Source organism: Schistocerca cancellata, chromosome 2 (assembly GCF_023864275.1).
Source record: "Schistocerca cancellata isolate TAMUIC-IGC-003103 chromosome 2, iqSchCanc2.1, whole genome shotgun sequence".
NCBI lineage: Eukaryota > Metazoa > Arthropoda > Insecta > Orthoptera > Acrididae > Schistocerca > Schistocerca cancellata.
Window position 1 is genome coordinate 124,548,196 of NC_064627.1, and position 18,077 is coordinate 124,566,272.

General features: G+C 40.3%; 1 protein-coding gene and 1 non-coding gene across 2 annotated transcripts in view; one reads left to right on the forward strand and one right to left on the reverse strand.

Annotated features, from left to right (window-relative positions):
• Positions 1-5,220: 5,220 nt before the first annotated feature.
• LOC126151559 (trypsin-1-like) overlaps positions 5,221-18,077 on the forward strand; it is a 58,121-nt gene continuing 45,264 nt past the window's right edge. The window contains exons 1-4 of the mRNA XM_049915949.1: positions 5,221-5,269; positions 5,706-5,804; positions 6,507-6,640; positions 8,298-8,376. Of these exons, the coding sequence (XP_049771906.1) occupies positions 5,221-5,269; positions 5,706-5,804; positions 6,507-6,640; positions 8,298-8,376 (361 nt within the window). The remainder of the gene's footprint in view (positions 5,270-5,705; positions 5,805-6,506; positions 6,641-8,297; positions 8,377-18,077) is intronic.
• Positions 12,913-12,987, reverse strand: Trnas-cga (transfer RNA serine (anticodon CGA)). Its single transcript has one exon. It is a non-coding gene; the product is annotated as a tRNA-Ser (tRNA).

An 18,077-nucleotide genomic window follows, 5' to 3' on the forward strand; every position in this document is an offset into this window, starting at 1 on the left:
CGTGCGGTTAAAGGCGCTGCAGTCTGGAACCGCAAGACCGCTACGGTCGCAGGTTCGAATTCTGCCTCGGGCATGGGTGTTTGTGATGTCCTTAGGTTAGTTAGGTTTAAGTAGTTCTAAGTTCTAGGGGACTAATGACCTCAGAAGTTGAGTCCCATAGTGCTCAGAACCATTTGAACCATTTGAACCTAATACACAAACTCAATAAAATCCCACTTCTCCTGCATTCTCACTCCCTGATAGTCACAAATCACCACTACAACGAATAGAAAATAGAGAGAACGAGCCATGTTTTTCTAACTATATACGAGTATTCCATGTTGTTGTGGTGGTCTTCAGTCCAGAGAATGCAGGTCTACACGCTATTCTGTGCAAGCTTCTTCATCTCCCAGTACCTACTGCAACCTACATCCTTCTGAATCTGTTTAGTGTATTCATCTCCTGGTCTCCATCTACGATTTTTACCTTCCGCGCTGCCGTCCAATACTAAATTGGTGATCCCTTGATGCCTCAGAATATGTCCTACCAACCGACCCCTTTTTCTAGTCAAGTTGTGCCACAAATTTCTCTTCTGCCCAATTCTGTTCAATACCTCCTCATTAGTTATGTCATATACCCATCTAACCTTCAGCATTCTTCTGTAGCACGACATTTCGAAAGCTTCTATCCTCTTATTGTCTAAACTATTTATCGTCCACGTTTCACTTCCATACATGGCTACACTTTATACAAATACTTTCAGTAACGACTTCCTGAGACTTTAATCTATACTCGATGTTAACAAATTTCTCTTCTTCAGAAACGCTTTCCTTGCCACTGCGTCTACATTTGATCTCCTCTCTACTTCGACCATCATCAGTTATTTTGCTCCCCAAATAGCAAAACTCCTTTACAACTTTAAGTGTCTCATTTCCTAATCTAATCCCCGCAGGACCACCCTATTTAATTCGACTACATTCCATTATCCTCGTTTTGCTTTTCTTGATGTTCATCTTATCTCTACCTTTCAAGACACTGTCCATTCCGTTCAGACGAATGTCAAAATATTTGTTTTTTTTTTCTTTCTAAAAACCAGAATGAATTCAGCTGTATTGTATCACTTATTATTTATAAAACATATGAATTTTTATATACTTTTAATTTTATTGAAACATTTCACATTTTTCAATATTCCTTGTTACTGTCGAGATGAAACAGCAGTGAAAGTCAAAGAAACCTTAGGATTCATTTGTATGTATGGATATCAGTTATTGTGGAAGTTGTCAAGGATTGAACTAAACCAAAAAAAGAGTATAATATTGCTTCTTAGCACTATATGATTCAGTTTATGGTCTAAAGACCGGTGAAACTATAACTTTATTCCTGTGCAAAAACAATTGAAACTTTCAAGCACTAGACTCAGAAAGGTTTACCTGCTGCTCGCTCATCCCCCCCCCCCCCCTCCAGCCATCTCTGCCCTCAGTCAAAGAAATTTCTTGAGACTTGTTGCGCGCGTTGCACTAACTTCAGATTTTATGAAAGCTGTCTGCAAGCCTGTAAACATGAAACTGTATCCCACGGACCCCTTCATTTCCTCCACTCTGTCCACTCAGAGGCCCTAAGTGATGTCTGAGATGGTGAGTTCATGAGGATGACGAGACATTACAGTCATGCACCACGGGCCTCGTTCTCATTTTCTTGGGCAATGTGTTATGCAATTTCATTTACGTATACAGGGTGTTACAGAAAGGTACGGCCAAACTTCCAGGAATTATTCCTCACACACAAATAAAGAAAAGATGTTATGCGGACATATGTCCGGAAACTCTTAATTTCCATGTCAGAGCTCATTTTAGTTTCGTCAGTATGTACTGTACTTCCTCGATTCACCGCCAGTTGGCCCAATTGAAGGAAGGTAATGTTGACTTCCGTGCTTGTGTTGACATGCGACTCATTGCTCTACAGTACTAGCATCAAGCACATCTGTACGTAGCATCAACAGGTTAGTGTTCACCACGAACGTGGTTTTGCAGTCACTGCAATGTTTACAAATGCGGAGTTGGCAGATGCCCATTTGATGTATGGATTAGCACGCGGCAATAGCCGTGGCGCGGTACGTTTGTATCGAGACAGATTTCCAGAACGAAGGTGTCCCGACAGGAAGACGTTCGAAGCAATTGATCGGCGTCTTAGGGAGCACGGAACATTCCAGCCTATGACTCGCGACTGGGGAAGACCTAGAACGACGAGGACACCTGCAATGGACGAGGCATTTCTTCGTGCAGTTGACGATAACCCTAATGTCAGCGTCAGAGAAGTTGCTGCTGTACAAGGTAATGTTAACCACGTCACTGTATGGAGAGTGCTACGGGAGAACCAGTTGTTTCCGTACCATGTATAGCGTGTGCAGGCACTATCAGCAGCTGATTGGCCTCCACGGGTACACTTCTGCGAATGGTTCATCCAGCAATGTGTCAATCCCCATTTCAGTGCAAATGCTCTCTTTACGGATGAGGCTTCATTACATTGTGATCAAATTGTAAATTTTCACAATCAACATGTGTGGGCTGACGAGAATCCGCACGCAATTGTGCAATCACGTCATCAACACAGATTTTCTGTGAACGTTTGGGCAGGCATTGTTGGTGATGTCTTGATTGGACCCCATGTTCTTCCACCTACGCTCAATGGAGCACGTTATCATGATTTCATACGGGATACTCTACCTGTACTCCTAGAACATGTGCCTTTACAAGTACGACACAACATGTGGTTCATGCACGATGGAGCTCGTGCACATTTCAGTCGAAGTGTTCGTACGCTTCTCAACAACAGATTCAGTGAACGATTGATTGGTAGAGGCGGACCAATTCCATGGCCTCCACGCTCTCCTGACCTCAACCCTCTTGACTTTCATTTATGGGGGCATTTGAAAGCTCTTGTCTACGCAACCCCGGTACCAAATGTAGAGACTCTTCGTGATCGTATTGTGGAGGGCTGTGATACAATACGCCATTCTCCAGGTCTGCATCAGGGCATCAGGTATTCCATGCGACGGAGGGTGGATGCATGTATCCTCGCTAACGGAGGATATTTTGAACATTTCCTGTAACAAAGTATTTGAAGTCACGCTGGTACGTTCTGTTGGTTTATGTTTCCATTCCATGATTAATGTGATTTGAAGAGAAGTAATAAAATGAAAGTAAGCGTTTCCGGACACATGTCCACATAACATATTTTATTTCCTTGTGTGTGAGGAATGTTCCCTGAAAGTTTGCCCGTACCTTTTTGTAACACCCTGTATATATTTGTTTGATAAATGTAAGTCCAAACCTGCTGTTGTTCTATGATTATGTATCGACCTATTAGAGAAATACATCTCAATGTTGTACATGATGTACACGAGCCACTGGCAAAAGTACTCACTTGGTACAGTCAGGACATCTACTGTTATTAAACAGCTCTTTGCTGTGAGCCGTAGTATTACTTCTAACTATTGGTCTTACAGCCATTTCTTGCAGCTTAACAATTGTGACCATGTTCTGTGAATTCACTACTTAACAAATCAGAGAGCTTCTTTAGCATGATGTCAGAGTTTCGCATATCCACTGCATTATGACAGAACATCAAGTACACCACGTAAGACGAACTAACTGCCCAAACAGTATCCTCGGCCTTTGAAAGTTATTGCCCCATTTGCTACTTTGCTCAGATTATTACCCTTGTTATTAACTCGCAAGCTGACTGTAAGGATACATGTCTGTACCTACCTATCGATTTCTGCAAGCGTAAGTGTTTTTGGGAAGCATGCTTCAAACACAATAGCGTCTCTTCTCTAATCTGGTGTGGTCGGTGAGTGGCGCGGTGTGGTGTATGGTAACACGCGGTCTGGTTGTGAAGAGGATGAGCACACTTGCAATACGACTCTGCTAATCATTCATAGGCATCAGGTAGTTAATGTATTTACTTTCTTGGTAGACATTCCGAGGTAATAGCGAAAAATTTCACCAAATCTCTCATTGTTTTAATGCGCGCTTTTCCTGTGGTGAAGTTCTATTTGTGACGTTCTGAAGAGGGTAGACTTCGATGTGCTTTACAGAGCCAGTTTGCTATTAATCCATCTGAATGGATTTAAATGCGCCTAACGTCCTGCCAATGGATGTTATCCATTGTTACCGACGTTTATAGATTTTATTTTGTTTCAAGTTTTCAGGTGTCTAATCTTTCCGTGCCATATGTTCTGAGCACTAATGTTGCCTGTGTCATAGTGGTATCATTACATTTAGTAAATAATTATATACTTTTCTACTAAAACCTTTTGCAAAGTAAATTGAATTTCCTCGCCATTACGTTCCTTCTCAACCGAAATTATACTGACAATGACTTGAACTTTGTAGTTAGTACATTCGATGTAGTGTACATTACTTCACAATCAGCAAAATTAGTTCTTCCTAAAATCATTTTACGATTAATAGCAGATCTTGAACAAACTACTCTGCAACCCTGTCTATATACGCATTTCAGAAAGGATTTTTATGGAGCTGGTACTGTTATAGTCCTTCATCCTATCAAGTGAAACCATATTACTTGGTGTACTTGTGAACTTTTGGTAATAGTACGCTAGACCGCGCGCATTGTATACAACTGTGCTAGAAACACCGTTGGTTATACGCTTTTTATGTAACTTCAGATATTTGCTACGAATGATCAGTTTCGCGTAAAACAATGAAGAACTTTTGTGCGAGGTAAGCCTGTCCTACTCTAGATCATATTCCCTAAATAGTGTAGTCAGATCTCGTTACTACAGAAATTCATGCGTCTTAACTTTGTATATGAGAGGACATTTCAGTTGAAGCCTTATTTCGGACTTACTTTTGTAGGTAAACCGTTTTAAAGATAGATTGGGAGGTTACACATTCTTTGCCTCTGTACGATTGAAAATATAGCCTTTTGGTCCCTGGATATTTACACAACCGAGGATGGTCGAAAGGGCATTGTTGAAGGGTTTTTATGAAATCACAGAAAGGCCGCAGAAGACATTGGTCAAAGATGTTATCTAAAATCAAAATTGAAGTTACCTGCTCATGTTGTATGAACCACCAAAGATAAGATCAAGATGCAATCCTTTCAGCCAATCACAATGCTTCTCAGTATAATGCAAGGTCAGCTGCGCACGAGTTATCGTGATTGGAGGTGTGTGTATAAACACTGCAGACCTTCCACACCACAACACACCTCAACATGCTCAGACAGACAGTGCTCGTCTTGGGCCTCGTCGCCTGTGTGCTCGGTGAGAAACCGTAGCGGAACAGAATGCTGTTCTGATATTCATTTTTTAGTTTTAGTGGAGTTACACTTTCACCGGGTTTTTGTAGCAAGTTAAAATGGACTAATTAATCTGGTAAAGAGTACTGAAAGTTGCATCTTGCGAGCAGTATTCTCGTGGCGCAATCTACGACCAACATTCTTACAGCAACTTTCCTGTAATTGGGCGCAAATTTCTGCCATCATAGCTCTTTTTCTTCTACTTTGCAAAGCTGGTTTGAGCACAATTTTGGTGGAGAGGCAAGAAATGAGCGGCAGACCTACCTGTTTTGTCAGTTTTCGAAATGAGTTTGGACGCCTCAGTTGTGAGGAATCTGCGCAGGATAAGCAAATGTTAAGGTTTCAGTTCGTGGGGAGATTACATTAAAGGCATAGCTGAATGTTGGTGTGTTTGTCTGCAGGTTCGGCGCTTCCAGTGCGTCGTCTGCCGCACACTGGACCAGCTCGGCGTTTCGCTCTCTCCAGGGGACGCATCTACGGGGGACACGACGCCGCCAGAGGTGAGTATCCATCTCTCCTTGCAGTAAACCATTTGGTCAAGTAACCGCTACTTCCGTCTAGAGACTCCAATGTAACTTATTGTGCGTCAGCGCCTCCAACACACTAGTTGTACAAGATCTCCAGATTAAAAAAAAGAACTTTGCTTTAACAGAACTGGACTGGTTGAGTAGTCAGCAGTATAAAAGTTCAATTTAGACAATAGCGAAAATAACAGCTGTCGATCGGGAAATACGTAGTTTTACTACGGACGATCTAGATTTCAACTATAACATAGACATCATCAGCTCAGATAACTTCGGGTGACATTAGTACAAAATGTCACGTAGTAAACATTATTGGTGTGTAGCTTTCAGGATGTAAGGATAGAGCCCCTACACCAATGTTGTTTGCTTCTTTGTTTATGCATCTGAATAAATGAAAACTTGTCAAAAATAAGGTGTCTGAAGCGTAATAATACATGGATAACCAAATAAGGAAATTATTCTGTTGTAACATTACAGCCGTTGGTAGCTGGACGTTCAAATTCATCTTGTATCATATTCTTCTCTCAACCTTCTGCATTATGGAAATCCAATCGGTGGGAAGCCTAACTGAGGAAGGGCAAGCGACACTAGTAATGGTTTTCGGATTGTTAAGTGGGGACGTGAAAATCGGTGCTCGAGCAGAGGTGTGTTGACAACTCATGTTGATCTTCTTCGCAGGCGAGTTTCCGTACCAGGTGTCCCTGCAGCACGTGGTGCTGGGCCTGCGGTACCACAACTGTGGTGGCTCCGTCCTCTCCAGCAACGCCATCCTCAGCGCCGGACACTGCGCCGTCAGCATTGGAAGCTACATTGTGAGTATGACCACTGTCACACTACACCTGCCATTTTGATCCACATATGTAGACCAAGTTGGTGGGCTAGACTTGCAAGTTAAATATGTGAAACACAAGAAATGTATTATGACTGCAGGCGATTTTTTAAATTTGTCCACGTACAACGACCATCACCTCTTATTACGGATGATTTTTCTTGGTTATTCAAACATGACTTAGGACACAACGCACACTATCATTGGTGCTAACATCATGTTTTCCCAGTAACATCTACCTTACAAGTCCCATTAACTTCTAGGAATACTACCAACTCAACACCGTATATTAGTGGATATTTCATGAACAACATGTTAATTCTGCAGTAACATCCAAATGAAAGGGAAAACTATCATGTGTCCTCAGAAAAATATAGATGCGGTTTACTCTAAGAGAATATGAATCTAATGATTTCCCGGAACAAAGTCAGGAGCTACGGGACACATTCTTAAAAGTATTTGGTATTGATGAGGTGTTAAGAGCCAAGAAATCAATATTTATTTGAAATCCAGCCCGGTAGTAGCGAAAACATTTTGTACATTAACGTACAGCAAATGTAATAAAAACTATTTTACTATAGCCAAACTACTAATAGTTTTAATGAGTAATACTGTATTGGGCGAGCAAGCTTCTGACGTCTTCATGTAGTGAAGGAAAATTTATCTCTAGAGGAATGAGAAAATAATAGAAAATTCAGTTGGCACCTCATCAGTTTCGTCACTTAGATAATTAAAACGTGAACTAAATTATTGAAAAAAAAACATATTAAAGTGATTATTTGCATGTTAGACGTTGTTTTAAATCTTCAGTTCTTGACTTTTGAAACAGTTAATCCACGTGATAATGGAACATTAGAAACTTCTAACGAAGTTTTAAATGTAGAAAGTGGGGAAAATAAATCGTATCTGTAGATGTTTTCCATCGTTTCTTAGTTGTTTCAAAATTCATAAAGGTATGTTCAGTCTTTGTAACTAAATGAAAGGCAGTTCGTTTTTTTTCCACGTGGTTTGCTTATTTTATTTAAGAGGCTTCTTCAGAAGGCTGCACTACCTGTTTGTTTTTAAATATTTAGTAAATGCATTATGGGACAGTTCCAGATATGCAAGAACGTTAAGCTTCATCTCGTCATTCTCTTGTCTTTAAGGTTGGAAACAACTTTTTCGGCACAAGTTTCGTGAGGTAAGTTATCGTTTGGTGTTATTTACGATTTCCAATGTTGCTAGCTCATATGTGTGATTGGGAAGATGTGTTTACTCGGTTTGCGTATTCCAGATCTACGATTCCCGGCGATTTTCACCCTCAGTTATTACAATACTTCACTTTCACTATTCATAATCCATAATTTAACCTCAGAAAACTTGTGCTGCAAAAGTTGTTTCACACCTGAAACAAGACAGTAACATGATAAAACGTAACATAGAGACACAATACAGGTCACAAAAGACGCTTCATCCGTAAAAGAAGTGAAATGCGTACGAAAAACAAACTGAATTAGATTTAGTTGTGTAGACGAAACATACCTCCCTGGATATTAGTTTTCTTTTAAAACACGTGACAAACATCATTACATGGTAAGAATATAAACACTTTCAAAGGAAGCAAATTTAACCAGGTCGACCATGTAACATGTCGTTGGCAGGCCGTCGCCGGAGACCACGATTTGAGCAGCAATGAGGGCAGCGAGCAGGAGGTCGGAGTCTCGGACCAGACTATCCTGGGTGAGTACGTAAGCTTGGAACCAGTACCGACGTCATTAATAGAACTGCGATATTTTCACGATCTGTAAGTCGTGAGTCATGAGTTACTGATATCCTATTTTTCACCAAATTCAGTTAGGTTAATTGGGACAACAATAAGTTATAGCTGCAATACAGTTAAAAATTATTTTAACTACGTTAGCGAATGCATAGTACAGAATGCAGATGTGTGACTGAATGTTATCCATAAGATTTTGTAGAATGTGTATACACACACTGAAGTGACAAATGAAAAGTTTATGGAATTAGGACGAAGGTTCGCTAGCGTGGTCAGCGCAGTTGTACAAAGCTACTGTGGCAGGGTGGCGTAGTGGTTATCCCATCTGCCAAGTGAGGAAAAGACTCGGGTTCAAATTCCAGTTGTAGAACAAGGTTACATTTGTTGCTTCGGCTTGCATAAGTACATCATAAGATATTTTCATCCTTAAAAGGCCTCTCGAGCCGCATAGTTTCTTTTGAGAATCTGTAGATGTAAGAAGTCATGATAAACAACTGCACTGTCAGAGAAAATTTACTGATGTCAAAATTCGCAGAGGAATTCAGTTAAATATAACGTATTTCCTTTTAGTAGCGACTCCTATAATATGTTTTGTTCAGTATGATTCAACAGTTGTGACTTTTTGTAATGCAGGTGGCGTAATACAGTGCTTACAGAAATAAATTCTTTTTTTCCTCAGAGGTGTAGCTCCAAACGACATCGCCGTCTTCCTGTTGGAGTCCTCTCTGTCTCTGGGAACGTACGTCCAGGCCATCAGCTTGCCGAGCGCCGGTTCAATCCCTGCAGATACGCCAACTCGGGACCGCAATCGTTAATTTACTAGCAGACCGAAGGCTGTCTGTCCTAATCTCCAACATAAGTGGTAAACTATTCCCCACAATTGTCAAGTTAAACCTAACCTTTATCTGTACAGATATGTGTACTAAATCTTCGTAAGTTAGGCAACAGATATACGGGAAGGGAACTTCTTTTGTTATTAAGTCTTTGATTAGTGTTCAGTCTCATGCGTATGGCAAAACATTAACTGCGAGTAATTTGACACCTTGTATAGTTGCTTTAGTGAGTTTTAAAGGGTATAATTTCATTGTTGTCACTTATCGGAATATTAACATTCACAAAATAAATTTCACAGTACTTTCGAAGCTTACGCGAAGGTGATGTATAACGGAATAGTAACACATCTCTCTCCACATGTGTTGTTGCCAAAGTCGCATCTGGCATTCAGTGTGCAGTAAACGACAAATGTAACGTACTATTTTGGATAAGTTTATCACTTTCAGGGCTATACAAACATAGGAACCCAGTAAATAAATTCTTTGATGTTATATTATTATTGCAGAAAAAAGGAACTTAAGATTTAACGTCTCGTTGATGTCGGGAGCAAGCTTAGATTCCTAAAGGATTTGGGAGGAAACTGGATGCGGATTTTTCAATGGAACTATTCGGACATTTGACACAAACGATTTACAGAAACGGTGGGAAATCGAACATGGATGGGTTAAGGGATGACATTGGGAGTAACTTTGAACCTTAGGTATCTTTCGAAAGCGTTTCAGTTATGTAAAGTACTGTTAACATTGTGTCATTGGACCACTTACTCTACTGCAAAATACTTTTCAATTTTATATCAGGTGGATCCATTGCCGTCCTTTCTGGCTGGTTGCAACGGAAACGGCCAACACACCTGACATTCTGCAAACTGTCGACGTCAGCATAATCGACTATGAAACTTGCAGCCAAAATATCGACGACCTGGACGTGGGTTCCAACCCGCTTACGGAGACTATGGTCTGCACGGGACCCATTTATGATGGCATCTCCGTCTGCGGTGTAAGTCACAACTTGCAATTCATCCTTTTGTTAAACAAGGACTTCACATATTTATAGGTTATTTATTAATTTAGACCTATTTACCCTATAACTTGTAAGCAATTACGATTCATCTTGTGATGGAAACAGTTGAGTATATACGGTATATTCGCACCAAGACAACTATTTTGATAAATAACTCCCGATTACTTCAGAATGGCCAACAGGCCGAAGACCATGGTGAACTAAACATAATGTTCAGTTACTCATTCAAATTAAAAACAGGGAAAGTTGTTTCTTATCCTTAACTGAAGATTTTTTGTTGGGTGTTGTACTTTCCAAAAATACAGACTTTTTTGAGATAATGTTTGATGAGTTTACAATAATTCCATTGCAAAATTGTTGCTAGAAGCACTGAGATATTTTTACCCACTCTCTGATGTTTCACTGTGTTCAGGGCGACTCCGGCGGTCCCCTGGCGCAGAACGGCGAACTGATCGGTGTGGTGTCCTGGGGAGTGGACCCGTGTGGATACCCAGGCGCTCCGTCCGTCTACACCAGGGTATCCGCTCACCTGGACTTCATCAACCAAAACGCGCGAAGAGTCATTTCACTTGCATAAGTGACATTCCACCCATAACTTACGTATATTGTAATAAACTACGTTCTCAGACAGATCTTCATTTCAACTTTACATTATCAGTGCATTAGCTATACGTGAATGTCTGAGATATCTGTTAATAAATGTAATATTCTAAAAGCGTATTCACCATTTTTATGTTTACCTGATTGCCTATTAACGTAATAAGTCGCTTATTCATGACATTTACAAATATAATTGCAGTGTGTGAAACATATCTTATGAAGAGCATCTAATGACAGTTTATAAAGCGAAGTGACATACTACCAAGTGACGTTGATGCGTTAAGCAAAGCACACAATTTTAAACGTATCACAGAAATGATCCTTCACTTGCTGTATCAAACAAGATGCACTCTCCAAATCAATTCAAGTGATACAGCAGCCCAAATCTATGATTGACTTGCATTCAACAACATGAATACCAAAATTATAGTGCATTGTATATGGGAGTGACAACTAGAAAGCCTAAAACAAGGTGCAAATAGGAAATTCCCAACAGTAAATATGAAAGCAGTTATTCTATGTTTGCGGATGTTTTCTATATATACAGTGTGAGTCACTAACAATTGCCATCTAAAATAACTCTGAAAGTATGACAGTAGCTGAAAAGTTTGTGACACAAATGTTGCATGGGACAACGGGGGTCATAATATGACGTTGGTTTTTTGTTGCGGGTCGCGTCAGAGATATGGTGAATTTGTTTTAATGGGATGCTTCAGTTCGGTAGTTATTTTCTGATAGCAGCTATCGAGACGTATCCGATGATGTACAACAGTAAGGTCTTTGAATGTCAACGAAGATCAAAAAGGTGGTATGAATGTTCATTTACAGAAGTGATGAGCATTGGTATAAATGTAGTGCTGCAATCTTCTTATCACGGATTGAGTGATATACCTTACCACTTCGACACTTATCGAAGCACATACCCTGACAATTCTCTCTCGGGTACTGTGCAAATAGTATATAATCTCCGAATACTGCGTATCCATCCAACGTGCCATTGACATATAAACAGCATTCGACGTTTTCGGAATAGAACACTAACAGGAACAGTAAGACTAGTTTTGTCGTATCAAGCGAATGTAACTGACGTATTCTTCGAAGAACAAGTCGATATCCTTATCATTTACGGAGAATGCCAACGAAGTTCAGTGAGAGCTAGAGACTTATACGCTGAAAGATACTCTCAACGCACTCACCCTTCACGTCGTAAATTTAAATATGTCTACGATAAACTGAGAACAAAAGGATCTTTAATGCATCGGAAACATATCCGGAAAAGGAAAGTTACTATCGAGGAAACGGAAATTGGTACTGTTGTCACTGTGGTTCGAGAATCTTATGTTAGTACGCGTCAAATCGGAAGGGAATCTGGCATAAGCCAGAGTAGCGTTGTTCATTTTTTGCAGCGCTATATATATCATCTTTACCGTATCAGTCTCCATCAATAATTAACTGGTACAGATTGTATGCGTCGCATTGAATTCTGTCAATGGGCTCAACTTCAGATTCAGAGGGATGACATATTTATTAATTTGATTTTATTTACTGACTAGGCTACATTCACGAACCATGGAAGTCTTAATCTGCATAACATGCACTATTTGGCAACGTGCCATCGACATATAAACAGCATTCGACGGTTTCGCAATAGAACACTAATAGGAACGGTAAGAATAGTATCGTCGAATCAAGCTAACGTGACTGATGTATTCTTCGAAGAACAAGTCGATATGCTTCTCATTTATGGAAAACGCCAACGAAATTCAGAGAGAGCTAGAGACTTATACTTTGAAAGATATCCTTAGCGCACTCACCCTTCAAGTCGCACATTTAAATATGTCTATGACAAATTGAGAACAAAAGGATCTTTAATACATCGGAAGTTGAACACCAAAAACCGTGGTCTGTGAATGTATGGTTTGGGATTCGGGAGGACAGGATTATAGGCCCCTATTTCATCGAAGGAAATGTTAATGGTAGGAAGTACACCACATTCCTGCAGGAAACATTAGGTCTGCTGAAACTTCCTGGCAGATTAAAACTGTCTGCCGGACCGAGACTCGAACTCGGGACCTCTGCCTTTCGCGGGCAAGTGCTCTACCAACTGAGCTACCCGAGCACGACTCACTCCCCGTCCTCACAGCTTTACTTCTGCCAGTATCTCGTCTCCTACCTTCCAAACTTTACAGAAGTTAGGAACAAGGAACAAATTGTGGTATCAACACGATGGGTGTCCGGCACATTTTTCGCTGATGGCTAGAAATGAGTTGCAGAGACAATTCCCAAATCTTGTTTGGCAAATCAAACTGCCTTTTCCTGCTGCTATTTATTTTATTTAATCCATACGCGTTTCGCCTTCTACTGTTTTAAGGCATCATCAGTGGGATGTATAATGAACAGTTTTGTTAGTTATAGATTATCAAACAGTTCACTTCGAGATTTTTTGTAAGAAATGTAATTACTTACGATTTGCTGATTTGCGTTTCCTCACGTCTGTTCTGGAGGTCGCTTTATCACTGTTCTTTGTTCACCTATTCATGTTTTCGCCATCCACACACTGTTCAGCATGTTTGTTACTCTTTTTTGTGATGGTCTATCGTTCTTCTGTTACTCGATACAACTATTACGTCGTACACTTCTTTTCACAGCGTAAATATTGAGACTCCATTAACTGTTTCATCGTCTTTGGTATGTTTACCCATGTGTCGCCAACCTAACGAAGAACATGTTCGTTACTAACTTCTGTTTATGCTGTTTATACCGTCAGTGTGCGTATGAGTGAGAGAGAGAGAGAGGGGGAGGGGGGATAAAGACGATTTTTTTTTGACAGATGTTTTGACTTACCATTTCAGTATTCTGGGGAGGGGTCATGGATGAGTGAGTGTAAAGATGTTGGATTCTATTATTATTGCATTGAACACTGTTTTTATATTTATCCTTTTTGCGAACATTATTCTAGCACTTTATCTATTAGTGTAAATAATGAATTGTTTGGCATGTGTACTTGGTCATTCAACATTTTTTCCTCTCTGATTTGGTTTTATGTACGTGGTAATTTTCTTGCATGGTCAGAAGGTGCTTTTTATTGTTGATTCTAATTATTCTCATATATATCTTCTCTAGTGGTTGGTTTGTGGTCATTTTCTCTCAGGTGTTCTGCAAATATGGAGTGGTTTGTCCCATATTTCCATGCCCTCATGTGTTCCTTGTATCTGACATCAAATGTTCTCCCTGTTTGCCCTATGTATGTGCCATCACAAGTGTTACATTGTAACTGGTATATACCTGCTTTCTGGTATATGTCTGTGTTTTTTGTCAGTTTTTTTTGTTGTTGTATAGATTTGCCTGTTGTGTATGCTATGTTTATTCCCTGTCTTCTGAAAATGTAGGTGATTTTATGGATGAGAGAGAGAGAGAGAGAGAGAGAGAGAGAGAGAGAGAGAGAGAGAGAGAGATGGAGAAAGAAACAACATACAACCAAACATCAGAATAAATAATCACTATGAATGGTCCATTCCAAAGGCATAGAACGTATATGTAAGGAACTGTAGTAAAGAGGATACATACGATGAATGGCCAACTACGTAAACAACTACTCTTGAGAGGTCTAAAATGTCGTTACTTAGAGAGCAATGCATCGTTCCATATGAGAGTTTGAAATAGCTGTCAGTATCTAATTTTTAGCATCTCCCAGCAAGACCGAGGCCATCCAAGTAAAATTGACAAGAAGACATCTATTTCGTGCAGGTGGTATGTGCTACCATGAGGTTATGGCTGAGCCTTCGACATACGCTTATCAAGTAAATTTAACTACAGGTTTTGTACAATAGATAACTCAATGGACGGAATTTATTTAACAGCAGTGGCTTTAACATACACTAACCTTGGTGCCGTAACTCACAAAGATGATAAGCTAGGGAATTTATAAAACTGCTGAATGAAACAATGGTTGCTATTAAGTCCTATTTATTAAAAGTCCCTGTAGTAATCAAAGTTCAAAATGGCTCTAAGCACGATGGGACATAACATCTGAGGTCATCAGTCCCCTAGACTTACAACTACTTACACGTAACTAAGCTATGGACATCACACACATCCATTCCCGAGGCAGGATTCTAATCTGCGACCATAGCGGTTGCGCGGTTCCGGACTGAAGCGCTTAGAACCGCTCGGCCACAGTGGCCAGTTAGACATCATAGAAAACACAAGTGCAAAAAGAGAGGGAACTGTTACGTTCATTAAATAGTACCACTGAGTTAACAATATCAACACCTCGGAAAAGATTGGCTCACGACTGTGAGATGGATACTTTCGCTTAAGCGCAACATTCGGAAAATATCTAGGTTCGAAGAAATTGCACTGTGGTAAAAAGATATAAATACAAGAAAGACTCGCACAGGAATTTACTGTCTTGATTAAGCACATGGTGTGCATGCAATTGCTAATAAACTCACTTAAATTACAAATGTGAAAATCCTAACATTTATGAATGCTGGATGCAGCTTTCCCTCAGAACCTGGAATGGGTGTACCTCTCTTGAATTGTGCCGTCGAAGCGGTTCTGATCAGAGCGCTGCCAGAGGCAAAGAAGAAGGCCAAGACTGAAACCAAGACCGAAGCTCTACTCTGCCAGAGACTGACTTGTGTGTCATTGTCACCACCTATGACAATAATTCTTCTCAGTGATAACCAATCAGAGCTCTTCTAATAAGGTTGCAGTGACCCTTCCATACGCAGTTTTAATATAATTAACCACAGGTAGGGGTTTTTAGTGCTAGAACTCAGAAACAAGCATGATGACTGCAACTGCCACAGTCATAAGAAAAAATGAGCCGGATTGTCTCCTCAGGCTCAGCCTCACAGATCTTATCCCTGAACTATTCCATGCCCAAATGTTGGAAGGGTACAGGCTTCCTGCAGGGTGCAGTGATTTGTGATACTGCACGCTCTGCTGCTGTTAGTTTGCGAAGCACCTTCATGGCCCTGGTGGACACACCATGTTAAAAATAGTCTTTCATTGCTTAATGCCTGTCATTAAGATGCAAACACAGACACTGCTGTTCAGCAGAGCTCGCTGCATAAACAATATACCCGGCCCAGTGGCCTCTACTGGCTTCTCTTCCTTCCCTCGCAATGACAGCACATGTCTTCATTCAGCAGGATTCCAAAGAATAGGAAATTAATATGGACCATTAGTATTGCGATCTGGCAGTCACTGATGGTAATTTAACGATACTCATATTGTAAATTGTAGCTCGCAACTAATTTAAATTCGACAATTTTACCAATTTCATGACATTTGTTTATAAATCATGGCAGTTGAGACAAAACTGATCATGTAACACTAGTCCTTGCAGTGCAATTACATAGCAAGATCAGACTGACCACTTGAAGAGGATTCTTTTTCGTCAGCTTGAGAGAGAACAAGTCACACTCTCACTTACTCCCTTATTCAAGGCTACTCTTCAATCTTATTACACCCCCAGACATCATTTTTGTAAGATGACAGGAAGTCATCAACATCAGCAGGCACCGATGGGAGCATGTACATTGTTAGTGCATGCAGGAGCTTTATGGTATCTGTCCTTCGAATGAGGACAGTAAATCTTGCACTGGACATTTGGGAATTGAAAGCCATCTGAAGCCCAAAGTACTTACCGGGGACAAAATGATAGTCGCAAGAACTTCTCACACTGGTGTACAGACAATGCTTTCGGTCGAAGGGACGAAAAACTGCCTACCTGGATCTGCCTGTTAGGTATTTCTGGACATGGCAGGGACAGGGGCACAAGAGAGAAGCGCATCGCCCAGTCGAGGTGTTTCGACAGTGTTGTAAATGCCCATTATGCTAAGAGATGGCGTCCATGCAAAATTCGCGTGTTTCCACGTTAATCTTTGAGCAGACGCTATTGAGGCAGTTGTCAGGTGGTGCCGTCTTTCTGTCTGCAAAGATTTTGGAAAGCATCACGAATTTTATGATGGAATGTAACTTTCGGCCCACCCTGATAATAATCTCTACGATTAGCTTCCTTTCCTTTACGTCTATGGTCACAATCTTTTTGTCAACACCGATACGTTTACAACGGCCATCTTCAGATCTGTTTTATAAAAACACTGTCGTAATGTACTGGAGACGTAGGACATAGTTTTTATAAAACAGGTAGAGGAAATTTATTCTACACTCAGGTCACTATTTTACTCGCGACAATGTCGCAACTTGTGATCTCTGTGATTAACTGTTGTTCACTTGAGGCCTAAGTCGAAACTCAAAACATTTTCCGTAAAATGGCTGTGAGAGAAATAATACAGGAGCATAATGTCTTCTCCTCCATGTATGGGAATATACGAATCATGGATTGGTTTCATCTTCAGCGGGGAAAAGAATATTATTAACTTTGGTTAGGATTTTTCGAAGGGAAGAGCAGACGAGCGAGAGGGAAGACATGGAACTCGTGGAGTCTTGTGATTTGCACGAAACCCTTAAGGAGGAGGTTGTCTGGGTGCTCTTTTCGAGTTTAGTTAGGTTTGATGGTGTAAGTAGGCTGTTTAGGTTTTCTTATTGGTAACGCTACGTAGCGCTCTGTATGAAAATCACTGGTGTACTGTGTGCAGTCTGTGGCTGGTTTGCAATATTGTTTGCTATTGTAGTGTTGGGCAGTTGAATGTGAACAGCGCGTAGCGTTGCGCAGTTGGAGGTGAGCCGCCAGCAGTGGTGGATGTGGGGAGAGAGATGGCAGAATTTTAAGAGTGGACGATCTGGACGTGTGTACACCAGGAAGAGTAAATTTGTAATACTGGATATCATGAACTGATATATATATATATATATATATATATATATATATATATATATATATAATGGCTTTTGAGCACTATTAAGGTAAATGCATTGTTTGATTTATTTTTCTTGTTTGCTGCACTTTGCCTTATATTAGTTGTAATATTGCATTTGCTTTGCTAATTTAAATTTACTGCTGCTTGCTTTGCCAATTTGCATTTTTTTGTCATTGCTGTTTGTGTTAATTTGTTGTGTGTTGCTGCATTGCCTCATCCCTTAGTATATATATCTGAGATCAGTAGATTTAAGTTAGCTTAAGAGGGGGGATACTATATAAGAAACTAACGATGAAGAATAGGGAAAGAATGCATTGAGAAGTTATATGAAAAAGATTTGGGCAAAAATGAGTATTGTACAACGAGAAATATTTATT